This window comes from Natator depressus, chromosome 2, assembly GCF_965152275.1.
Source record: "Natator depressus isolate rNatDep1 chromosome 2, rNatDep2.hap1, whole genome shotgun sequence".
In the NCBI taxonomy this organism is placed as follows: domain Eukaryota; kingdom Metazoa; phylum Chordata; order Testudines; family Cheloniidae; genus Natator; species Natator depressus.
Window position 1 is genome coordinate 108973282 of NC_134235.1, and position 26576 is coordinate 108999857.

The following is a 26576-nucleotide window of genomic DNA, read 5'->3' on the forward strand; positions in this document are numbered from 1 at the left end:
AAGAACAGGCTGGACAGGCACCTGTCAGGAATGGTCTAGGTTTACTTGGTCCTGCCTCAGTGCAGGGGACTGAATTTGATAACTTCTCAAAGACCTTTCCAGCCCTACATTTCTATGATTGTGTTGGACTAGCTTCTAATTCTAAGCCTCCCTCCATGTGTCTCCATTCATACACCACCTTCCACATGAGTGATCTGAACTAGCAATCAAGACAATTCCAAGGAACAGCCTTGCACTATGATTGTTCTCACACACACAGAAGTTTTACCCAAGGAGAAGCTGCCAAAAGGAACGGACTGGAATCATGTGATCCTGGTCAGTTTCATTCCACCTCACATCTGGCGGTAAAGTCTATTTCTGTAGCAGTGTTAATCCTTGGCTGCTGCTGGTAGTTTGACCCAGAATAAGAAGAAACAGACACAGGAAATAAACAGGAGCAAAAAAAAAGAGTTAAAGTAGTAATGATGGTACAGTGTACTTCTGTAGTGCTTTTCTTTTAAGGATCTCAATGCACTTTAAAGGCATTGCCAAAGTGAGAAAGTAAGGAATAAGAACAGGAGAGACAGAGTGGGGGAGAGACAGGAAAAAATATAGGACAAGAGAGGGACACATAATACAGAGACCTTCATTGTTCTGATCAGTGGACAAGTTAAAAAAACAAACCCACACAACTATGCAAAAAACATTGTATGTCACATTCATGTGACTGTCCTTCCCAAATGGATCGTAAATTGTATCATGTATAATCAGTATTGGTAGGAACCAGTTGGTGCTCAACCTGCCCATCAAAGGGTATGCTTCTGTTTGTTACAGAGATGCAGAAATTGACAAGGTGTCTGTGATTACCAGAGCCTGCTTGGCAGCCTTGGTAGAGCACCATCCCCCACCAATAGCTAGGATAGCACAGCAGCTTGGGAATTGTTCTGCTCATGTCTCTTGTGTGGCTGCCACCAAATCAGGAATGGACAATACAGGGGGACCTGTTCGAGAGTGGCATCCAGGAGTTACTGTAATACTAATTAATAATAGTGGTCAAATGCTATGCTGATGGATGCAGAACAAATACCCAGAGAGACAGAAGCAGATGCGCCATACAGAATTAACTGCAGCAAGAACATTAATGTCCATCCATGTGGTGACATTCCACTAGTTAGTTCTCTACTCTTTTTTCCATTTAGTCTCAAGAAGTTTTTCCAGAACCCTATTTTATTCTTGACAGACTGCCTATTCCTATTCACTCTGTGCTGCCTATTATTCACTTGGACTGCTACCTCTTTCTGGGACCTCCCCTGTCTGCTGACGTGTTCTTTACTTTCATACTGGCTTATATTATTCCCTATGTAGGTTAAAGCAGCTAGAGCAGTGGTGCGCAACCTGCGACCCACAGGCTGCACGTGGCCAATCAGGGTAATCTGCTGGCGGGCCACGAGACAGTTTGTTTATATTGACAGGCTGCAGGCATGGCCGTCCATAGCTCCCAGTGGCCGTGGCCCGCCTGCAGATTACCCTGATTGGCCACAGGTTGCCCACCACTCAGCTAGAAGCTATTTTACTTCACACATGTTCTGTGCCTTTGTCAAATGCATACTTTTAGGTAATTATCTAGTGCAGGTGTTTTTCCTCTAGCCAGCCCACACTGTCTATTACAATAGTTCATATCTACTGAGTTCTGTATACAAGGACAGCCTATCATCCTTTGTGCCCAGATGCAGCATCACAGTGCATGGAGGTTGGTGAACTTTAGTCTGTGGCCACTTTTGCACACAGTTTGCCCCATCTCCTGTGCCTTGTGCATGGTGAAATAAATGGTATAATCAGGAACAAAGGTGGACATAGCAGAGAAAATAGTGTTAATCTTAATATTGGTATCTCAAATTATTTTCCAGTCACAGAATCAGATGAGTCATTTTAGCCTAGAAATAAGATACCAAAATACATTTTTATAATTGTATATTGTACTCTGAAATGAATAATTCTGAGACAGTCCTTGTTGTTGCCTTTTACCTCAACCTCCTCCATCACTGCCACACAGTGCTGACAGAAGGGAAGGGGGAACAGTTGTACCAGGGCCTCAAGCTCACAGGATCCCCCAAATGTTGTAGCATCTGTGTAAATAAAGTGAAATGAGAGGGGATGGGGCCACAGCAAACATGATGTACTACAGCCCAAACGTTCTCTCATGGGGCCTGCCACCACATCCAGCCTGGTCACTTTACACAGCATACCTGTGGCCAGACACCTACCGCCAGTGCAGACACATCCCCAGACCCACCAGCAGAGACTCCAGACAGAACTCGAAAGCGGACTGGACTAATTTGGGAAAAATCCCTCTTATTTCAGAATAGAAGTGTCCACAAAGGCCGTTATTCATGAATAGCTATTTCAGAGCAATGCCACAGGAAGACTAGCTTTTAGGCTACGTCTATGCTACAGACCCTATGCCAGCCCAGTTATGTCAGCACAGCCCGGTAGGGTAGAGGCAGCCTACGCTGCCAGAAGGGGGGTTTCTGTTGGCGTAGGAAGACCACCACCCTGAGCAACATTCAGTCTGGCAAGAGCCGCATGCATCCATTGAGCCAGCTGCGTCCACACCAGGGGGTTGGGGGCATAGCTGGTGAACTGGGGTGTGAGTAAACTGCTAATACAAGGAGATATAATGTTGAAGTGCAGCCCAAGCCTCAGCGTGGCTGGCTCCCTGCTTGAAGAGGTTTAGGACAGCCTGGCTCTGTGCAGCCCCAGAGACTCCAGGGCCTGTCAGGGGTGGGGTCAGGGGGCTGCTTCCCCTGCCTCCTGGGGACAGAGAGCCCCGTTGGGCGCAGCAGGCCCCACCCCACTGTGGCCCAGCAGGGGGAGTCAGGGAGCAGCAACAACAAACCGCCCCCGCGGTCGCAAGAGAGCCTCGCTCTGATTGGTGAGAGCGGCTGTCTGCCGCGATGAGAGACGCGCTGGGATTGGCCGGCTTTTGCCGGTCGGCGGCGGAGGCGGGGAGGCGGAGTGGATATATGGGGGGGCGCCAGCGCCGGCTGCCGGTCGGAGCGCGGCGGCTGGAGCGCAGGGCAGAGGCGGCACCGGAGGCGGGCGAGCGCGCACGAGTGGCCGCGGGGCTGGGAGGGGATACGCCGCGGCGGCGGCGGCGCACCGGGCAGGGTGTGTGGCTGGGTCGGCGACGGCAGCGGCTCCGGTGTCCGAGGCGGGGGCCGCGCTGGCGGTGGATGTCTGCCCCAGCCATGCTGTGCTATGTGACCAGGCCGGACGCGGTGGTGATGGAGGTGGAGGTGGAGGCCAAAGCCAACGGCGAGGACTGCCTCAACCAGGTGAGGCGCCGCCCCGGGGGCTCCCGGCCGCACGGCTCCCCAACGGCCCTGGAAGCCGCCGCCGTTGCGGAGATCGCGACCGACCCCCCCCCCCCCCCCCCACCGCGGCTCCTCCCGTCACGCGGCGGCGGCAGCCCCGCGCGGGGCTCGCGCGCGCCCTTAGCTAACGCGCCCTCCGCGGGCCGGTTGCTGAGCGGGGGGTGTCTGCACGGGAAGGGGTCGGGGGCCGGGAGAAGCGGCTGGTGCTTCTGTTGCTTCCCTGAGGCGAGTCTCCCCAGTCCTCCTCCATGTTGGCCGCAGAGGCTGCTGCGCTCTCGGGTGCTCGGGCTCCCCCCGGGGGGGGACCCCGCCGGGCGGGGTGGGGAGAGGCCTCAGCGTCTCTTCTCCCATCCCCCCCTTTGCGGCGAGTTCGCCCTTCCCAGGATTAGGGGGCGGGGAGGGACCCCCCTGCCCCTGGAGCCAACCCGAGGCGGGACCCCGGCTTGTGCTCGGGGGTTCTCTCGCGTGGCACCGCAAACATTCACCTAAACATTAGACACGTGGCCGGGAGGGGGCTACCCTGCTGCCTCTGATCTGTCCGTCCTCCCTGCCTCCGTTGAACCGTGCTGCCTGCTCAGTTGACTCGGTGGTGGCCCAAATAGTCAGACCTGGGGCGCTCCGCCTGTGTTAGGCACCTAAACAAGTAGCCTGGTTTTCAGGAGTGCCCTTGGCTTCTTTGGGCGTTGCTGATGCTCAGAAGAAGGGTTGTGCTGGGTCTGACCAACGGTCCATCTAGCCCAGTACCCTTGTCTGCAGGCAGTGACCAGCGCCAGGTGCTGCGGATGGCATGAACAGGGCAGTTATCCAGTGAGCCGGTCACTGTGGGTTCCCTGTTTTCCAGCTCAAGCATCTGGCAGTCAGAGGCTAGGGACACCTAGGCTCCGAGCATGGGATCGCTTCCCTGACCGTCTTGGCTAATAGCCATTGATAGAGCTATCCTTGGTGAACTTAACTAATTCTTTGTTGAACCCTGTTGGCCCTCACAATATCCCCTGGCAATGACTTTCGCAGGCTGACTGTGCCTTGTGTGAAGAAATACTTTATTTTGTTTGTTTTTAAACCTGCTGCCTATTATTTTATTTGGGTAACCTGGTTCTTCGGGGGGGGGAGGGGTAAATAACACTTACTTATTTACTTTCTCCTCATCATTCATGATTCTATAGATCTCTATCATACCTCCCCTTAGTCCACACTCCGCATCATGGAAAATCAGGTCACTCACTCTTGCTTAGATGCCCAGGTTTGAGGGGGGAAATAGCGATAACTCCTGTGATGTGTGTTGTGGACCAACAGAGGTGCCTCCTGTTTTTATTGCCATTTCATATTTATATACATATATATCTGTAGGTTGCCATCTGGACAGCTTCTTTAATGCTTTGCTTAGTTTTGATGACTACTTATGCTATAAGCAGGGGATTGGACTAGATGAGCTCCTGAGGTCTCTTCCAACCCTAATATTCTGTGATTCTACTGAAAAGTGATTCAGTAAGATAAATTTATTATTTGAGTGTTGAGATTTTGGAATGTGTGAGAGCAGTTTTTAAAAAGCTAAACTTCTGTGTTTGGGTAATGGGTTTGGTATTAGCTATGTTTTAGAGCCACTTGTACAAAACTTCAATTTTTGTTATAGGTATGCAGAAGGTTGGGGATTATAGAAGTTGATTACTTTGGACTGCAGTTCACGGGCAGCAAAGGAGAGAGTTTATGGCTGAATTTGAGAAATAGGATCTCCCAGCAGATGGATGGACTAGCTCCTTACCGATTTAAACTGCGTGTCAAGTTTTTTGTAGAACCACATCTTATTTTGCAAGAACAGACAAGGTAAGATGAATCCAATCTTGAGTGAACTTCATTTCACATTTTCATGTTCTGTAATTTAATACTGTAAAGTAGCTGTACATTGTCTATATCAATCATTTAGTATCTCTTATATTATTTGCTTTTGAAATAAGCTTGCTGTGAAAACCTAACATGACTTTAAATGTATTGTTCTGTCTTTTTTGGAGCTTGAAGAGGAAGGGTAACTTATTCATAATATGTAGCTAAGTATGAGAGCTAAGAACAGCATAGTTAATTCCATACATATTTATTGCTACAAGTGAAAGAAAAATACAGGCGGTAGCATGTGATATTTATACTGAGTTTTCATGCCCGATAGTAACCTCTCTTCCAGCATGTTACTGCAGGTCATTCTGAACTGCTTGTGTAGGAAGTGGCTTCTCCCACAATGCTTAAACTTGCTAAACTCCTTAGTCTAGTGTCATATTACAATAATTTTCAAACAGCTATAGGTCCTCTCTCAAGCTACAAAAGGAACAGCTGTTTTATTTCTCCTGTAGAAGACATACACCTCTACCCTGATATAATGCGGTCCTCGGGAAACAAAAAATCTCAGTGTTATAGGTGAGACCGCGTTATGTCAAACTTGCTTTGACCCCCCTGTTCCTTGTTTCCTGACCGCCACCCCCAAGAGCCCACTCCCTACTTAACCCCCCTGCTCCGACCCCTATCCACACACCCTGCACCCTGACAGGCACTCACCAGCAGCGGAGGGAACCAGAGCAATGCGGCCCCAGCCCGCTCCACTCCGCCACCTCCCAGCCATGGTGCTCCGCTTCCACCACTGGTGATTGTGGGGAGGTTGGGGAAAGGATGCCCCCCGTACTCACCGGTGGTGGGAAGCAGAGTGATGCGGCCCCAGCCCGCTCCACTTTCCTTGTCCCAGCTGTGTCGCTGTGGGGTGGTGTGGTGTGTTGGGGAAAGGTCCCGCAGTCACCTGCAGCGGGAAGTGGAGCGCTGTGGCTGGGAGCAGGCTGGGGCTGGGCTGCTCTGCTGCCGGTGAGTGCGGGGGGGAATCCTTTCCCCCAAGCCCCTCCCCCAAGTGACATGGCTGGGGCTGGGGCCGGGGTGAGGGAAGTGGAGTGGGCTGCTTCCAGCCCCCCACTAATCACCCCGGGCCACTCTGGGACTGCGGGGCCCCAAAAGTGCCCCCCCACAGCTCCTGCCTCCCAGACCTTGACCACCCCCGAGACCCTCTGCCCCTTATTCAATGCCCCGGCCCGGCACCCTTAACATGCTGCTCAGAGCAGCGTGTCAAGCTTTACCGCGTTGTATGTGCACCCGTGTTATATCGGGTCGCGTTATATCGGGTAGAGGTGTACTAACAAAGCACAATAACTAAATTGATGATACATTACATTTCAGAAAAATGCATCGTTACCAATCTTTTGAGTTCCAAACTCCTGCAAAAATAGTAATGAAGCCTTATTGATTTTAATTTACACGAGAAAATGTCTCACATCTTCATTGGATGGGTCAATAACTTTCTTCCTTTTGAACTAGCAACATAAAGCATTTATATATTTAATTTCTGTCAGCCATTAGGTTCTAGTGTTAGATGGGGGCCATAAACTGATGAACTCTACTGTCTGAAAACAAATAGCACAAAATATGATGATCCACTATCTTAATGTGAAATTCAAGTTTATTATGAACACGCATATCCCAGGATTGTCGGGTATTTCACTCTTCGTTTTACCAGAAATTTTCAGCTAATTCATTTGTGCAGTGTGGCTGGTCTGATCTGAATGCTTATTACACAGGAGGATTACATATTAGATGTGTCCTTTTTCCCCTCTTTATGATGTATGAAGATCTGAATTTTTTTAATTTGTTTTATAATATAAATTCAAATCCTTTCTATCTTGGAAATTCTTGGTCATCCAGAGATTTAGTGAAACTGCCTTGACAACTTCCTGCAAGTATAGCAGTTGAGAGGGGAAGGAGTTTGAGTGGTACTTTTACATATTGAATTCCAATGAACATTTGAGAGCGAGAGAATCCTTTTATAAAGATAGAATACTCCTGAGTATTCAGTTAAGGTGTCAGAGCTCACAGTCTAAAGCCCGAGAACTTCCAAAAAGTCCTGTATAAGAAAGGAAGAACTGGCTTGACATTCTTGATATTTCTCTGGTTGAAAAAGTCAGAAAAAATGAAAAGACTTCCCTTATAATAAAAAAGGACAAACTTAGTTTTAACTGAGGGCTTGTCTACACCCCAAACGTTATAGTGGCCCAGCTACAGCGCTGCAGCTGTGTGCCTATACAGTAGTGTAGACGCTTGCTACAGTGATGGAAGGGATTTTTCTGTTTTATTGTTAATTCATCCCCACGAGAGGTGGTGGCTAGGTTAACAGAAGACTTCTTGCATTGAAGTCATAGCATCTATACTAGAACTTAGGTTGTCTTAACTGCATCTCTCGGGGTAGCTAAGTCAGCCTAAATTTTAGATTTAGACCAGGCTTGAGACCACTTATCTTTGTGTAAATTACACAAACAAAAACCTTTTTGCACTCACATTGATGTAAGTAGGTCTTTTAGGTTGCATCTGTGTTAGATAATTAAACTATTAACTGAACTGGTGGGGTTACAGTGGTGCAAGTTGCAACTGTGTAGGCCGCACTAAGCAATCCTCTTTTGGATATACACAGCACTCTGGAACTGCATAATGTCTGTTTTTCTTGTGGTCACATTTCTGGTTTAATTCAGTTGATTCCAATATTTCTGTCCTGTAGAAAGTACTACATGTGGTCCCTGAAGGCCAGGAGCTACAGCCTGGTACGCATTCTCTCACACTCACTGCAGGTGCCATGGCATTCTCAGGCCTGTATAAGGGGAAGACATTGAGGAGGGAGAGCAGGCCAGAAGCTTGTCTGAGCTGTCACTGAATAATGAGCAGGTGCACTGGCATGTTTGGAGGATCATTTGTACCACTACAGCTGCAACACCTTGTTTCTTCATTGACATTGCAACCATGCAGATAACACAGGGATGGATGATGTGATAGTCAGCTTTATTCAAAGCAGTTGTGCAAATGCCTGTGCATTGTTGATGAAAATTTTGTATGTAAAAATATGTTGGCTGTCAAGTGGTCCGAACGGTGGTTAACATGACAATTTCTTCAGTGTAGATAAGGCCAGGAGGTCTAGCTTGTACCACGTTAAATATTGCGTCTGAAGTTAGCTTATGTTCGTCACACCTTGACACCATGAGGTATGCAGATCACAGCCCTGGATTTTCCTTAAATTAACTAAATACCACACTTGCTTTTAAATTACAAAAGCATGTTAGCTGTAAATTACTAGATACTACAATATTGAAGAGCTGGAGTGACACAGTTGTCAAACACTGTTTTTTGCCCCTTTTTGAATGGTTTTAAAGTCAGAACACAAGTAGGCAATTTTACCATTTCATTAGAAAGAACTCTGTATGCTAACACTTATTATTCAACTCAGAGGCCTGGTCTATGCACAGAAGTTAGATTGACCTTGCTGCATTGCTCAGGTCCATGAAAAATTTGATGCTCTGAGCACCATAGTTAGGTCAACCTAACCCCCGGTGTAGATTTAGTAAGGTTGACAGAAGAATTCTTCCATTGACCTAGCATCGCTTCTCAGACAGGTGAATTAAGTACATCAAGAAAAGCCTTTCATCGATGTAGGAAGTGCCTCCACTGGCTCTACAGCTGTAGCGTAGTCATGGCCTGAGTGTTTAGTTTACAATGTTGTCTATAATTCTTATGTCAGTTACGTATTCAAAACAACTTCTATCAAATAGATGCCAGAAAGCTGTTTTGACTGAGTAGTAACCTCTCTTTCTTGCCTACATGGAAAATAGTGGAAAACAAAAGTTTAAACTCTTAAATATTTTCTATGGTCTTTATTTTTCTTTGCATTGCTAGGCTTTCCAGGGCATAGCAGATTAATTTGTCTAACCTTTATGGCCATGAAACAGCTGCCATTAGTTAAGTAAATGGAGGTGTGCATGAAGTATCTTATGCCTACTAAATTTTTCTTTTTAAAGAGGGGGAAACAGTTGCTTTTATTGGTGCTCTAATGTGGGTTTCAGTTTATTGGCTGGCTGCTGTTTTTTTAAAATCTAACACCTTTATTGTGGTGAACTATGGCTGCAAAGTTCACAAATTTAGACTGGTTTCCATTGAAATAAAAGGTAAAATGGTCAATGCAGGCATAGATCTATTGAAATAATATGCTGTGGCAGCTCAAATTTCCCAAGCAAGTTTTCTCAGACATGTAGAAAGGAGCAGGCCTATTTCAAGGACATATGTTGTAAACTTTTCCAGTCTTTGAGGTTTCTGTGTTATTCTTTGAGTAGGAAATAAATTCCTTTGAGAAAGAATATACTTTTTCATTTTATCTGAAACATTACCAGTTTATGTTCTAACACAGTTTAAAAGACATTTCCATCTTTCATGGTTTTCAAAATATTTTTTTGCATTTGTAAATAGATGTTTTAATAGATGGTCCAGGCTTGTTTAAAGTAGTTTGTTCATTAGAATAACCTATACTGTCAAGTGATCACTTTAGCAGGGTTCTTGCTCCATTGAATTCAGAGGAATCAGGGTTTAAGGGGTGGTGTTTGCTGTATCAAAGAACTTGCTATAAAACAATTCTCTAACAGAAGGCAAATGGGATTTTTAGAGTAGGGAAGCAAATGGGTTTGAATTTGTGATCCAAGATGATTGGCAGACTTCAGAAGCAGTTTTAGCTTATACTTTCAGATGAGTTTGTTAAACTTTAAAACCTCAGAAGTGACTAGGAGTGGCTCTTTTGTACTTGTTTTAGCAATGAGGCTCCAGAGGAGGATGTATGGCTCCCTATGGTAAAGTGATGGTAATGTAACTTTAGGTCATTGACTGCGAGTAACCCCTGACTAATAGCTACTAGGCATGTCTAACAAATCAGTGACTGTTGCATTGGAACACAGCCCAGGATCTGAAGACATTCAATTCCTGATTGGCTTAGAACTCTTGTCTCGAGGCAGAAAGTTCTGCTTTTGTGGTTAAAAGATTTCTTTGTGAAGCAAGTAGCAAAGAAATCTTGGAACTTGTCACTTTTTATAACAATAAGCAATGTTTGCCAAACTGTATGAAGGGACAAATTGCAGTTAATAGTAGTACTTTTGAAATGTACTGCTTTATCATTTTGTATGTTAAGATAAACTCTCAACTTGAGCCCATATGTACAAAATGTGCCTTGTTTATGAAGTATAGCATTGAAATTAATTTTAAAGTAAAGATTATTCTAAGTAAAATAAAACAAGTTCATTTTTATTTTTTAACTCTTTATTTAGGAATGTTTAAACAAGCTTACGAATCCTTGCCTGGTAAATATCAGAAACCAAACTATCATTACAACAGTTAGCTTTTGTATAAAAAGACATTATACAGGAATTTAATCATCAAATCTTTCTATTAAACAGGGTGTTACCATATTACAGAGTAAGCATTATCACAACACCTGTATTGTTTCTAGTGATTTTAATAAATGAAATTTCTACATACACCTATTTAAGTAAGACAAGGCATGTCTATCAAATGTTAATATTTTTTAAAAAAGGGATGGGTGTATTTTGTCTAAGTATCAGTCTGCCTTCTGTTTGTTCGGTTAATATGGTGTTTTCCATAACCACAGCCTCCCATATTTTTTTGAACCATTCCTCTGTGGTTGTCAGTTTTTCTTTTTCCAGTATGAGGTGATCAGTAGTGGAGCGGCTATTAGCAGATGAGACCAGTTCTTCTTTTCCTTTTGTGTGACCATTTCAACTAGAAAAGGAGTACTTGTGGCACCTTAGAGACTAACAATTTGTGATATTTGGTTATGGATTGCATCGCAATACTCTAATGACTGGACATGACTGCTGGATAATCATAAAATCTCCTCTTTCACCATAATTTCTCCAGCATTTATTTCCTTTTTATATTTTTAACCTGACTGATGTGAGAGACCCTTTGAACAGTATCTTAAAGAAATTTTATTTTATTGTATTAGACTGAGGTTGATAGGTTGATGGTTTTCCAAATCAAACCTCATACCTCTGGGGTAATTTGTCCACATCTTTTTTCCAATATGTAATATATGGACACTTTATTTTGTTAAGAAAGCTTTCTGCAAAGATTGATGTCAGTTAGTTATATTTTGTTTCCTAATTGACCAGAGGCCATCACTTCTATTAAAGTTAGCTTTCTATTTAAAACAGGTTTTCTAGAAAGCTGAGAAACATAATGCCTGACTAAAACAAGCTTTATTAATGTTATTTCAGTAACCTGACACTGAGACAAAGTAGGTTATATAATTTACTTGTGTGACTGGGTTGAAAATCAGATACTCATATATAGCTCTTGGCACCTTTTTGTCACTGACATATTACACTGAAAAGTCTAATGAACTAGCATTTAAAATAGCTCTGTTTTACTTTGAGAACAGTTTTGTTCAAAAATATGGCATTGCTATATTCCATTGAGGACTGTTTTGTTTACTTGTGTATTTTTGAAATATACATATAGTGACTCAGTAAGAAAAATGCAAAATAAGCATTCTGGTTTAAAGACTAGTACAGTGAACTGCTTCATTACCACATTACCTAGTTGCTCTTATGGGCCAGTGTTAGTAAGAATGGCTGGTTTGTTTATGTAAATTTATAGCTAATTTAGACATTTGATTATATGGGGAATAGAGTGAGGAAATGGCCAGTTTCTCGCTTATTTTACATAGTAACACTGGCTGCGCATGGAATTGAATTAGATATGGTGCCCTCTTATTTTAAGAGCAAATAAAAGCTAACTGCTGCCATTGAAACTAGCATGTGTTTGAATGCATCTAATTGTTTATCTGAAGCAGAGTTGAATAGTGTTAGTAACCTTTCACTTACTTTTACAGAGAGCAAATTAGGATAGAGATACTGGGAAATATAATAGGAGTACACCAGTGCAGAGTTTTAGATTCTCATATCAGGTAACTAACTTACATTGGGTCATCTTGTTGGGGTAGGTGGGCCTTATTTTTCAGCTTTTCAGGTGGTGGTTTTTCAACAGTGTAACTCCATTTTGAGAAAATTATACTTCATAGTTCAAATTCACCTCATGCAAGGAGCTGCAAATTACATTTCAGTATCAGTGAGAGGACCCCCAGGTACTAGAGGGGTTTAGCCCCTAAAGGACTGGCAGTATTTCTACCAAGAGCGCAGTAACTGGAGGTTCCAAGAGATGTATGTTCCTGGTTGTGCCACCTAGTTTTGAGAAACACTGGCCACCTATTGCCTCTCCCACCACAAGCAGAGTGGATGGAGATTGCAGCTCTTTTTTTGCTACCTCAGCCTCATTCCCTTGTAGGCACCATTCAGCTAGAGCGTGGAACAAGAAAGGGATTAAGACAGTCCTGTTGGACTGTTCCCATATTTACCTTACTAGACTAAAAAGATTTTTAATTACCTTTATGGATACAAAAGGAATATTTTGATATCAGAACTTGCATATTAAGTGTGAACTTTTTTTCTTGAAGGGGAAGTAGAATTTCAAGTCTGACTTAAAATCTGGAATATATACAATTATGCTTTCTGTGGGCTGTTGAATTTTGCCCCTGTCTAAATTTCATTATGGCTCCTAAGTACCTGTTTCTGTTTGCAACAGCTGTCACTCCAGGGACTCTGCATAAATCATGTATGAAGAGAGGAACAGTAGGCACAACATGTAGATTTGTGTAAGTGATTAGGGTTGGTAGTTTTCAGTACCCCTAAAATTATTTTCATACCGTTGACCATTTAGACAAAGATCCTTATGTTGACCACCTTTTCTGCATCACTAGCATTGCTTTTTAATTTTGGAAAAAAAAGTACTATCAAAAAGAAAAATAAATCTAAGCCAGTATGCATTTGATTCTGAAGTTTTTCTGAGGGTTTGTGTATGCTGCTAAAACGTCAATAAAATTTGTATGAGAAAGATTAGGGCAGTATAAAAGAGAGAAGATTAAAATAAACTAATTTTAATGTTGTAGGTGCTTGGCCAGAAACCTCTTGGTACTGTTGTTCCAACTGCCTTAAATGCTTTATTTCAAAAAGCCTTGGGACTCCTGAGCCCTGTTATGGGCTCCAATTAGCTAGAAATGTCAAATTGAAGACTAAGGGCTTGTCTACGTGGGAGTTGCCATACTAACTAAAGGTGTGAAGTTAATGCACATATATTAGTGCATTAAATCCCTGTGCGGATCCTTGCATTGAGAAGTAAAGTGGCCTTAATTCCAAGGATCAAGCTACAGCAAACTAAGGCCATTTTACTTCTGAATGAGAAGATCCACTTTGGGGTGCAGTGCACTTTAATGTATGCACCCTAACTTCACCTTTAGTTAATTCTCTTAACTTTGGTGAATTATCCTGTATGGACAAACCTTTAGCTACTTTGCAGTTCTGACAGTAATTCTGTAGATTATATTTTGAGGTAGTCTGCTTTATATCCAGAAATATTCTGGAGCACCTGGCTTCATTCTCAAACAAAAATATTCAGACTCAAAACAGAAGACAAGTTTTAATATCCTAATGCTATACAATCTTGGGTGCATTACACTGGAGGCAAGAAATTTTGAATGATTGTCATGCAGGAATACTACAGTTAAACTTGAGAGGAGGATTTGTCCTGCATTGCAGAGTAGTAAGATTAAACTCTTAATTTCAACTCTTTCCTATTAATGTTACAACGTTATGTGAATCCATGATTGAAGGTCTTCAAGGGAGGTATGGGTGACTTTCTGTTACTACACTGGAAAGCAGTTTTTCTGTATACAAGTGATTTCAGAGTTTTTTTTTCACTGGCACACTTCTGACATTACTAAGCCTAAGTCTGGGAGATATTAAGATTAACACAAACCATGATAAAACTTAATTTAAGAGTGAAAATTTGCATTATGAAGATTTGCTTTGTATTTTAAAGAGGTTTTAAGGTTGAAGTGATACTGTACAACTGGTTTGGAAAAATAAATTAAAGAACTACTTGTTTGAATCAGTCACATGATATAAGAGAAGGCAGAATCTTAGAACTGGTGAAGTACTAACTTTTGTAGCAATTCTAATGAGACTAAAGTAGTGTTTTTTCCAGCATGTTTCTAAGGGTTAAAAATGTATCCTTGCATAACTAAAACGATAAATAATGTAGCCATGAAACTTGGTCAGTGACTGTTTAATTCAGTTTTAATAAACTTGTTGAACTGAAATAGTTTATAGCAACCGGTGCAGTTTGTTTAAAAAAAATTAAATAGAAACCAACTTAAAGAAGGCTTCAGTTTTTGAATTAGTGAACTGCTACAGGAATGCTTCTTGGAACCACCACTTCATTTTTATCTTGACTTTCCAGTCAGTTTTCTGAATGTGCTGAATCTCTCTGCCTTGTTGAACAGAATGTCCTAGAAATGAATGCATAGATCTGAAGAATTGAGCACCTTTTGCCTAGAGATCCACCTGAGTCTGTCCTGGCTTTTGGAGATCCAATAAAAGCTTTGTACTCAAGCCCCAAAACTAGTTTGCAGAAATTTGGTTTAATGCCTCCTGGCTCAAGAATGCTACAGGTAGTCCATTCAGCCCTGCAGATGAACTTGGCAGAATTAGGAGTCTAGTTCACAACTTTTCATGTTAAGTAACACACCATTATTTTAATTTGGTGATCTGATACTACCTAGGGCAGCTGACTTCACCAGATTCTGAGGCTCTGGTTGTTGCACGTGTATCAGGCAACTGGAACTTAGATATTCATTAAAATTGACTGATTAAAATGACTTTGGGGAGTGTGAACTGAAACAGGTTGTATGAAGAGGGAACACTGGTCAAAATTAGCATTTTAAATGTTGAGCGCTCTGTAACTGATTAAAGCCTTTAGAAATTTTTCCATCCCAATTTTGCTTTGTCTGCTCCATTCAAGTGTCCTTTTATAAAAATAAAGGTGAAAAAGCTACAGTGGGCGTCTGTCTGAACTATTTATCTGGCCCCCATTACCATGATATCTGAACACCTCACAACACCTCTGTAAGCTAGGGAAGTACTGTTATCTCCATTTTATAGTTGAACTGAGGCACAGAGAGGCCAAGTGACTTGCCCAAGGTCACACTGGAATTCTGTATCTTCTCTGCATCTTCACTTTTTAGGCTTGATAGGTCTTTAGCAAGAGAAGGTGGAAGTGGTTCTAGAACAGTTGTCTCTATTGTAGTTTCTTCTCTAATGCATTTCTATCTGCTGGAGAAATCTTTAGCTTTTTCACAGCTCCCTGTTGATGTCTGTAGGGCCTTCTCAGTAATGGTAGAGATTCTTGCTGTTTCTCCTGTATAATCAAAGTGCTGTCAACTGCACAAAGCACACTGAAATATTTTTTGCTTTTTTTCAGTTGTAATCTTGTCACTTGCAACTATAGTAGGAGTAAATTTTTCAGGCAGAGAATGTTTTCAAGTTTGCTATATCCCTTTAAATGTCACTGTTACATAAATCATAAGTACTTTCAAAGAAGCAGTAGTATGCAGAAATGTATAAACAGACTTTTCATATTTCTAATCTTGGGGGGAGGCAAAGTTGAACAAATGATTACTGTTAGACAGCTGTCTTGGCCAGAGCAAGTCTGAGTAGTTTAATTTAGATAACCTGCATTAATTGCTCTTAAAAAGTTAAATATATTGTCAGATTGCATGCATGTGGCTAAAATTTCAATTTGATATAAACCCTACAGTTAAACATGTTGCAATTTTTTAATAATGCTTCAGGTTTTTTTTAGAGGTAAACAGCAAAGCAAAAATAAAATGAATTTTTTTTCATGATGCATAAGATTGCTTTATAAAACAGCTATTTTGGTTAGTTTTTTATATTTGGTATATCAATTCTCTCTTGTGTGTATTGGTATGTAGTCAGATTGAAGATATAAGCATCCCTTCTCTTCCCCTCCTCCCCTGGAGGGTGGCAGGGGAAGAGAGCTGCAACTCAGGTTGCAACTCATCACTATTCAGGACTTGGCTAGCTCTTGTTATTTTTAGTCTTTACAATATTTATTCATTAGATAACTTTCTCATTCTAACTGTAGCAAATGTGAAATCTGCCGCTCAGTGCATCGAATTGGTTGGCAAATGCGTAAGGATTACGAAATGTAAGAACTTACCTGACTCAGCATGTCTAAAGTTAAGAAGGTAGGGAACTGGTGAACAAGTTAGCTGAAGTAATGAAAATGGATAGTTCTAAAATAAATGGTCTAAAATAAACATGGTCAAAAATTGATTAGCAAGATTAGATAGGTTTTATGTTCACCTTAAAATGCAGAAAATACATTTATTTTAATTCTTCAAGATCAAATATGCCATTGCATAAAAAACTTCCACTATTGAAATGGAAGAGCAGAATATTGATTCCCAAATAAGGTCTGGTCTAAACTGTAAAATTAAATTGACCCAGCTACGTTGCTCAGGGGTGTGCAGACCATGCTAGATGGGTGGAAGAATTCTTCAATTCACCTAGCTACCCCCTCTCAGTGAAGTAGATTAACTACAGCACCAGGAAACCCCCTTATGTTGCTGTAGTGAGTATATACACTGAAGTGCTACAGTGGCATAATGTTGTAAGTGTAGACGTAGCTTAAGGCCTGGTCTACTCTGAAAAGTTAGATCAACCCAACTACATTGCTCAGGAGTGTGAAAAATCCACACCCCTCAGCAACATCGTTACACCAGGGGCTAGATCAGTTTACACAGGTTGTTAGAATTCTTCCATTGTCCTAGCTACTGCTTCTTGGGGAGTTGGATTACATACCCTGACAGGAGAACTCCTGTTGGCATAGTAGTGTCTACACTGAAGCGCTACAGTGGGTAAGCCCTTAAGTCCCTGTTCCAGACCTTGGAGTAGCTCTGCATCTTGCTTCAGGATGAGTCTCTGCTTTAACACCCGAAATATGGCAATTAGTCTGTGATCACATTGATTTCCATCACCAGGTTTAACTGATTTAAATTGGCAAGCAGGAAACCATGACTTTTAATCTTGTTTTGCATTTGTACTCTGTAGTTAGTTTCCTGAAGTATGTAAGGTTGATTCTCATTGGTTGGTAACCCTTAAAACATGTTGATTTGAAACAAAATGTGGCCTTTATACTAAATTTGGTGGTACTCTTGCTAACCAGAAGGACACAGTGTATCTACACATTTAAGCAGTTACAGAGCTTAACATTCATTTGTTCAGGTTCGTAATTTTTACATTTTTATTATGTTAGAAAATGAGTGAAGCATTTTCATATTTACTAAATTAATTTTTTACATGAGACTTGTTTCAAGCTGTATGTGGATGGAAAATTAAATGTACAGAACCAATATTTTTCTAAAAGTTTGGTTTTATTAATTCTATACAACTACCTTCAGTGTGCTGGATACATAAGAAAAAGTTGATCATGTTTTGCATTTAAAACTGTTTTATTAAACAAAGGAAGTATTAGTAGTTACTGAATTGAACTGGTGGTTTCTGGTCATCAGGCCCTTCCAAGATTTTAGAACTAGAACATCTCATCTTCATACCTAATTTTTATTTATAATTTGGAATATTAAAACAGGCTTTCCTGCTTTTTTCAATTTTCCTTCGGTTTCTCACCTTTGAATAAACTAGTCATTGATTTGAACTAGCTGAAGAAAGTGACTTGAAGAAAATATTCTCTGCATCTGCAGAAGAGACTACTTCTGTCAAAAGCTGTTTTAACATTTCAAACTCTGATTCCTGGTGCTTAGTGAGTGACTGCCACCAGTTCAGTGATTTGACTTTTTAAAACAGCTGAAAATACATACTGCTTGAAGTCTATTTTTATGTAATGTAAATTATTTTTATAGCTTATAATTTTAGGTCTAAATATAGGTTGTCAAATTTTAAATGGTTTAATTTAAATTGATTTAAATAAGTCTGAATTTTTCAAATTGATTTTTATCCATCCTGTTTTTTTCAACTGTTTAGCCAACATGACAGATCCAAATATAAAGGTCCGAGGCTAAACCCAGAACGGCACTCAATGGCTGAATAAATATGCTTACAAAGTAAACATAGTATATATATGTTTTCACAGCACTTTTATAGGTTTTTCAAGTATTTTTCGCTGGATTCTTTCAGGCTGGGGAAAATCACACCACCTCTGTAAGAGTACTATTGGAGAGCTGTTTGTTTTGAATAAACAGAAAAATCTCCCACAGATTTCTCAACTGTAATATTTCACAGAACTGCATGTGCTGATTTATGCTTAGTATTTTACAATATTCGCTTCACTTAACTACGAATGATAGTGCCTACTGAAGTAATGCATATTTATTTAGAAATGACAGTGGAACAACGTAACTACATGGGTAGCCTTTTACATGCAATATGAGTGCTTTCTTTGTTTAATCTGTAATTCTCACTTGATGACTTTAACATTTCAGATATTCACTGATAGTGAGAATTTTTTTTAATGGCCTTAAGATATTTGATCTTTTTGGACTTGCTGGACAATTCAGTATTTAAATGAAGCTGCTGAAAGAAACTCATCTTTTAATGTAGGCTGGCTTTTGAAAAGATAGCATAAGCGTTAACAAAATCAAGTCAGTTTTCTAACTCTGATGCCAGAACTATTCGGTATTTAATATGCTCAGTGACCATTCTAGAATCTCAAACGATTATTGACTTCTGTGCTAGTCAAACTTTTTAAAAATAAAAAGTAATTCTCTTGCAGGCATATGTTTTTCTTGCATATAAGGGAGGATCTTTTGGCTGGTAATCTTCAGTGTTCTTCAGAGCATGCCATTGAACTTAGTGCATTGTTGGCTCACATGAAGTTTGGGGATTATAACCAGAATACTGCCAAGTACAGTTATGAAGAGATGTGTGCAAAGGAACTCACTACTGCCACCTTAGACAGGTAAGTAACTGCTGTAACTACTCTAACAACCAGTGACAAAAATTGTTTAAGAATTTAAATTAGTAAATGATAATGTCTGGCTATTTGGTGCTAAAACGTAAGTGTAAGTGATGTTGCAAAAAAATCAAAGCTAGTGTTAGTCAGCTATTCTTTGAAAGGAAACCAAATTCTAACCAGAATGTTTTTAATGAAAGTGGCCCTACATATCTGCTGCATTTGTAGACTGCAGTTTACATTTCCTTTTTGGAAATAGAAGTGGTAACTATTTAAATATTCCTTGATTAGAAAGTTAAAAGTAGCCTAAATAGTCTTTCATATAGAAGACTATATTTGTCTAAAGGTACAATTTTAGGACTTTAGATACCTAGACTCTCCATAATTTTAATACCCTTAGATTGTGTTATAAACAAGCCTGAGTCTACTTCCTGCACATGTGCACATATTTTTCTAGTGTAAAACCTGAACGTCAAGGAGAAAAATTCTAAATGTTGTATTTGCATGTATGTGAATTTTTTACTGCTAGGAACTTTGCGATCTGAAAGCCTTTCTACACAAGGGACAGTTTCTAAAATAGCATGCAGCTTTTTCTTTATATTTATATAAAGAAAGGATCTCTCTTTCTACACACACACACACACACACACACACACAATCAATCAATATATGGATCCTTTAAATAGTCCAAGAATATTTAGTTCTGTCACTTTAATGATCAGAAACATATAGCCAGCTATAACTAAACAGACCAACTAATTTAGTACTTTTATATAAGGACCACCTAACTTGATCATTTAAAACCTTGTTAAAATGAGATGTTGCTGTAAATTACTGCATATGGCTGAATGGTTCACCTATCAGTCTTTTTTTTTATCCACAGTATTACTGCAAAGCACAAGGAACTAGAAGGGCTGAGCCAGGCTTCAGCAGAGTACCAGGTTCTGCAGATTGTGTCAACACTGGAGAACTATGGGGTAGAGTGGCACTCAGTGAGAGACAGTGAAGGGCAGAAACTTCTTATTGGTGTTGGGCCTGACGGCATCTCCATCTGTAAAGATGACTTCAGCCCCATTAACAGGTAAGTTCCTGGGGCGAAAGAATCTCATCTTCTGACTTCTGTGAGCTATACTTTGGTTCTATACCTATATAATCAAAACTGTGGTGTTCTAAAGGAAGTGTGTTTAAAATCTTTTGTATCTTTGTGTTCTGGTTGGACCATGCAAGAGCTGCCAAAGCATGCAGTGCCTGGGGATTTATCCACTTCTGATAGCCTTTTCATCAGGAGACCATTGATTTAAAACGCTGTGTTTGGGGCTATACAAATAAATTATGTGCTTCCATGGGGACTGTATTAGTGGTATAGCTGTCCTGTACTTGTTCAGTGTAGCATTTTCAATCTAGCATTATAGAAGATTGGGAAGGCCTCTTGTTTGCAAATGTAGCTGTTAATTTCTTCTGGGTAGTCTTAGAGGACGTTTCTCATAATACAATATGTGAGTGGCTGTAGAAATTGTCTTAATTTTTAGAAGGAGAATAATTCCCCCCCCCACGCGCGCACACTACTCATCATTTTCTATTCACATTTAGGATTGCTTATCCTGTTGTTCAAATGGCAACCCAGTCTGGGAAGAATGTGTATCTGACAGTCACCAAGGAGTCTGGTAATAGCATAGTTCTCTTGTTTAAGATGATCAGTACCAGAGCAGCAAGTGGACTGTACAGAGCAATAACAGAGACACATGCATTTTACAGGTTTGTATTATTAGTGAGTAAACCACTCTTCCTACCTTTTCAACAGCAGTTGAGTCAGGATTTAAACTTGGCACAGGATTGTAGGTATTTGACACTTCCTCAGACTACCTTGCATTTTAGATATTCCCCTGCAGAATTCCATCATATCTTTGCTGCTACTCCTGCACACACAACACCAGGAATGGTATGAAACAAAATTCAAGCATAGTCCTACTTTGCTTCTGTTACATCCAAGAGCTGGATAGATTCTTATTGTTGAGGTTTTCTGGGGTGAGAATATAAAAGATATTTCTCTGCACTACTACAATATACATAGCACTTCCTCAGAATGAGAACTAAATCAGTTTCTAATAGATACCTCAGTAAGCAGTAGACACTAATATATGCTAGAAATGAAAACAAGTTTATAATTTATGGAAAACATCAAAATCTATAGCTTCATTCCTCTAATTCTGTTTGTAAAAATCCTTGCAAATACAGCTGTCATATATAGAAACAAAATTATGTAGGCTAACCATGCTGTGGATCTTCCATCCTTCGCGGGTGTCTGAGCTCAGGGAACAAATAAGATACACTGAGGTTTCAGTATTAACCAAGTTTTTCACTTGTCTCATGGGTTTGTCTTGTAGGTGTGACACTGTTACTAGCGCTGTCATGATGCAGTACAGTCGAGATTTAAAGGGTCACCTAGCATCCTTGTTCCTGAATGAAAACATTAATCTTGGCAAAAAGTATGTCTTTGACATTAAACGAACATCAAAGGAGGTTTATGATCATGCAAGGAGGACTCTTTACAATGCTGGTATTGTGGATCTTGTTTCAAGAAGTGACCAAACGCCACCAAATTCTCCCCTTAAGTCTTCAGAAAGTAATATGAACTGTGACAGCTGTGAGGGTCTCAGCTGCCAGCAAACAAAAGCTCTTCAAGAGAAGTTGCGGAAGCTGAAGGAGTCTATGCTATGTATGGTGTGTTGTGAGGAAGAAATAAATTCAACCTTTTGTCCCTGTGGCCACACAGTATGCTGTGAGACCTGTGCTGCCCAATTGCAGGTAATTGCAATGTCACTTGGGACATTCCACATTAATGTGTTAAACAGCTGATTTCACTTTACAGTTCATTTTTTACAAGTATAATTAACTGATCTTGACCAATATACTCAAAGTTTGATTTGGTATTTAAACTCAGTTTGCATAATGTCTTAGTTCACAATGTTATGTTTAGATGATAAGCTAAATAGGTGAGGCTGTATTGTGAAGAAAGACAACATAGGTGAGGTAATTTATTGGACTAGCTTCTGTTGGTGAAAGACAAGTTTTTTGAGCTTGCACAGAGCTCTTCTTCAGGTCTGGTATAGTATGTAGTCATTACTTTTGATGTAAATTAAGGCATTTTTTGCGGAGAAGTTAGGAATCAGTGGCATGGAAGTTCCTTTTGGTGTCATGTTGGAAATAGAGACAGACCTGAATACTTCAGTCTGACCAACGTTTATTCATTAAGGTGATGACTTTGTGCTCATGAGACATATAGGGTCTCCGAAAATTGTGGTGAAGGAGTGTTCCTTAATACTTTCTATCTTCTCTCCAGTCATGCCCAGTTTGCAGGTCTCGGGTAGAGCATGTCCAGCACGTGTATTTGCCAACCCACACCAGTCTTCTCAATCTGACAGTGATATGATCAACATGTACACTTCTAAAGCATCATGTACTTTTTACAAACTGCACTAAGATGAACTACAGCCATTGATTGTGAAGAAGGCAATCACTCCAGCTCCTGCCTACAATGAGAAGCAAAACTCCCACTACACCTTTGGGTCATGGAGGGGTCAATATTCTCTGTTCAGCATGCCCAAGAAAATGGTTTGGGGTCATCTTGTGAAAACAGAACTCTAAATAAATTCATGTCATCTAAAGGATGAAAAAGTTCTTCTTGATGCATGAGCTTGCAATGTGGCAATATTGCCAAAAGCTAGGTAATTCTGGGGAATGTGGTGTAAAGTCAATTTGATATACCCAGCAGGGATATTTCAATATGTAGTTTTACACATTTTATAATTGGTTTTAAGTTTTTTTTATTTTGTTCCTTTAGTGTGATCACTCCATTATTTTAATAGCAAAACTAGTTTTTTACAAATTTATACATCAGTTTTATTATGTTCATAGTTTCTGTGTTTAGTAAATTGTTCTGAAGTGAGGGGAAACTATTTTAAAAATCAGGTATTTTTAAAAACCTGAGGTTGCAAGGCTTTAAGCAGGCAGTTGTATTTAAATCAGCAATCTAATCAAAGCTTAATTCAAATCAGTGATAATTTTGGAAGTGTTCTTTACAGCAAATTTTAATTTCTGGATGTTGAGGGGTTAGTCAGGAAAGTCTCTCCTGCTTAGTAATGATGCTCCACTGAGGAAATGTTCTGGGGCTTTGCTTGCAAATCAAAAGGGAAGACCATTTCCACTTGGGAAGGATGTAAGTTAGCCAACCCTAGAGATGTGTCCAGGTTGCCACAAATTCATCTGTCATCCTATAAATCTGCCTTACCTGTGGAGGCTGATTTTGCTTGAACTATCAAAAATCCATTTTGGCCTAAATAGTGTAAACGTTGTATAATTTAAGTGCTTTCATAAGTTTATTTTTTGAGTTGCTTGCTAAAACTCTATATCTTCCACCCCCCATTTGGGCATTTTGGACTTCAGTCAACTAGTGTATTCTCCATGATTTAGAGGAAACTAGAAGACCATATTTGGGTGCAATACTAGCTAAATTAAAGCTAGAAAACTACACTGTCACTTTACTGAGATTTTCTGAGTATACTTTTCATATTGCCTTAATGTAGCAGTAATGTGTGTTTATGCATTTGTTTCTTTGCACAGACATTTTGTCAAAATATTAAAACTCTACTTTTTTATCGCACATATTAGCATATAAACCTTACTCCAAGAGGTATTTATTTTTTCACTTTGTAAAGAAATTTTGTTTCCACATGAAGCAAGAACTCTGTCCTATATTGTAGACAACTTCTGTCTTTTTATATTCAGGTTAATAAAGGACTTTAAATCAGATGTCTTTCTACATTATTGATAGTATTTGGAAGTCTGCTTATTAGTTTTGTTGTGAGAAATCCTGCCATGTCATACATAATCCATTCCTTTGCAGTTATCATATTGTCCATTCTTTTTCATAAACCTGCATATTTTGGGACTGATCTAAGAGGTACTGACCATTTGTAACTGCCATTCAGGTTAATGGTGCTTAAAATCTTTCTGGATCAGACCCTTCTCTTTTGTGTTCCTCTCTTGAGCTAACTGGAGGAGGAAGCTTTTTTCATGTTGTAGCTACCTTTTGCTTTCAAGTGATACGGCCTAAAACACCTCACTAGTTGGAGGGTCCTTAATTTTTCTTATAGAAACATTCAGAGGAAATACAAGGTTTTTGTGAGTAGAAACTAAAAATGTAAGATACTGTTTGACCTAAACAAGCTTCTTACAAGATTTAGAATTAAACTTAGTTTCATCAGTCCAACTGAAGCATTTAACATAAATCCTTTTTATACTAGTATGTAGACATTTAGAAATTTTTTTAAAGTTGAGCCACTAGTCATCAGCTATATCACTCTTCAGTTTTGAAGGCTTCATTAGCATCACTTATCCTATTGAAGCTAAAATCTTTCCACATTTGGCCTCTACCTGAACACAGTTTAAATTGACAATCCCAGAAACCTTATTACCTGAACCTATTAATGTCACCTTAGAGCAAATGAAACAATGGTATTTCAACTCAAAATAGTGTAGTAGGTGAATGTAATTTCATGGAATTTTAATATGTATAGCAAATCATAGTGGCCATTTCTAAGTACTTTGGAATGGCTAAGCCTGAACCAAGCACTGTACGTACTTATGCTTGCTTTTATTTTACGCAGTTACATCTCCAAAAGACCACCATGGTTAAGGTGGATAGGAGAACTACAGTCCCTCTTGAAAGCTGAGGCAGAACTTAAGAGACTTCTCTGAAGAGTTGTTCAGGGCTGCCTCTACCTCTTATGCTACTTAAGATGAAGTAGCAGTTGTCGCTGGTTGAAGATACTGAACAAATTATTGCTGGCCAGAGACTAGCTGTCAGACTTCAGCCCGCCTTGCTGCAGGCTAGTATATCTTCTGTTGCCAGATATGCTATTAGCAGGGTATGTCTTTGTACTGTTGTCAGTCTCAGCTGTGAGGGGAGTGAATCAGGTTCAGACTACAGTGATGAGTATGATGTAAATGCTTGGCGCTAGATCTATGGGACTGAATCAGTAATGCACAGATCACTTCTCCAAAGATAGGTTCACATTTCTTTTTAAGGAAAATTCTTTTTGTTGAATTCAAAAAGCTTCATCCGTCGCTGGCAAATATATTCCAGACCTTGGTATCTGACTGATTTCCTTTTAATACTTGGAGTTTTGAGGACCAAGGAGTACAGAGTAACTCTCCTATCCTTAAGAGTGTGGAGTGCTTTATCTGTATTCAAACTTAAGAGCTCACAATACTTGAATAGTAAACCTGTGATGGTTGTCTGACCATGAGAACTGTAATTGGGTTCTGCGCATTGTAATGTCTGTGGCCGCCAAATAAGCTGCCATGTCAGGCATCTAAAATAGCCTACAAGGTTGTCTTTGCCATGTGTTGCCCTTCTGACATGATCTCTCAAGTTCTGCTCTGGTATTTTGTGGCAGTTTATCCAGAAAGGGTGGTGGTCTGTCTTATGTTAAATTGTATTTTGCCAAGCAAACTTGAAAATGCATGTCTGTAGTGTCACAGAGTAGGGTTTTCTGACTAGCAGATTCCCTTGTCATGGTGTGTGTGTTTAGGTGTCTAGCATTTGGGAGTCCAAACTTTTTCCCCCTACACTGGAGAGAAAAGTTACTAGTTTGTATGGGGTGGGAGTAGACATACTTCAGGCTCTTGTATGGAACTTGGTTCCTTTTAGCTGATCACTTGCGAGTTGTTCCTTTTTCTTTCTGGAGAAAATGTAACTCGTGATGAATGGTTGGAGTGGGTAATTCACCCTTTTAGTTTTGTGGGAACTAGTAACTGCAGCCTATCCACTTCTTAACATGATACTGTAACTATAGACAGTTTTTTAAAAACTTAAAAGAATTAGCACTGGAGAGAGAGCTATATACTTGCTAACACTGTTCAGAAACTAGAGCTTGGCCAATACCTAACTTTTCAGTTAACTGGCAGTTCCCATAAAGTTGGTGTGATCCAAAAGCTTCTTGGTGAATTGTTTGACTTCAAATAAAAGTTGTCAGCTTTTCCAGTGTTTCATCTCCACACATTAACCTTTTTTAATAAAAGCAAAGGAAATGAAGGATTTGATGTACAAAACCAGAGCTGGAAGTGCTACTGTTGTGCTCAGTCGTTGGGGCACTCACCTGGAGCAGGGACTCGAAAAGGTTGTGAGTGCCCTAACCTGCAGGTTATTGGCTATTCTGGGGTGGGTCTCCACTATTGAAGCTGTTCCAGTGTGTATAAATAATCATTGGCACAAAGACTGAGGGCCTAAGCACTAGGTTGTAAATATTCTCTCTTGACCTGTACCTATTAAGTATTTGTATAAAATACTTCTCAGCTTCTGGGCAGAAGTCTTTTACTAATAGACTGACAAAAGTATCCAAAGATCAGGTTTTATGCAGCGACAACCATTTAACATAAGCGTCTTCCCCTGTTAAGAGCTTATGCACAGGTACCTGAAGTGAGAGTACTGTC

General features: G+C 40.3%; 1 protein-coding gene across 1 annotated transcript; it reads left to right on the forward strand.

The window, feature by feature from the left end:
* Positions 1-3122: 3122 nt before the first annotated feature.
* Positions 3123-23838, forward strand: MYLIP (myosin regulatory light chain interacting protein). Its single transcript, XM_074943166.1, has 7 exons — positions 3123-3314; positions 4984-5174; positions 18903-19088; positions 19966-20163; positions 20673-20837; positions 21467-21887; positions 22423-23838. Exons 1-7 carry the CDS (start codon positions 3213-3215, stop codon positions 22510-22512), a joined length of 1353 nt encoding a protein of 450 aa, XP_074799267.1. The 5' UTR covers positions 3123-3212; the 3' UTR covers positions 22513-23838.
* The last annotated feature ends 2738 nt before the right edge of the window (positions 23839-26576 follow it).

Coding starts and splice junctions, on each gene's coding strand:
- MYLIP (XM_074943166.1), top strand. CDS start 3,213: ATGTCTGCCCCAGCCATGCTGTGCTATGTGACCAGGCCGGACGCGGTG. Junction 19,089..19,965: donor ACTACTGCCACCTTAGACAG/GTAAGTAACTGC, acceptor TTTTATCCACAG/TATTACTGCAAAGCACAAGG. Junction 20,164..20,672: donor GACTTCAGCCCCATTAACAG/GTAAGTTCCTGG, acceptor ATTCACATTTAG/GATTGCTTATCCTGTTGTTC.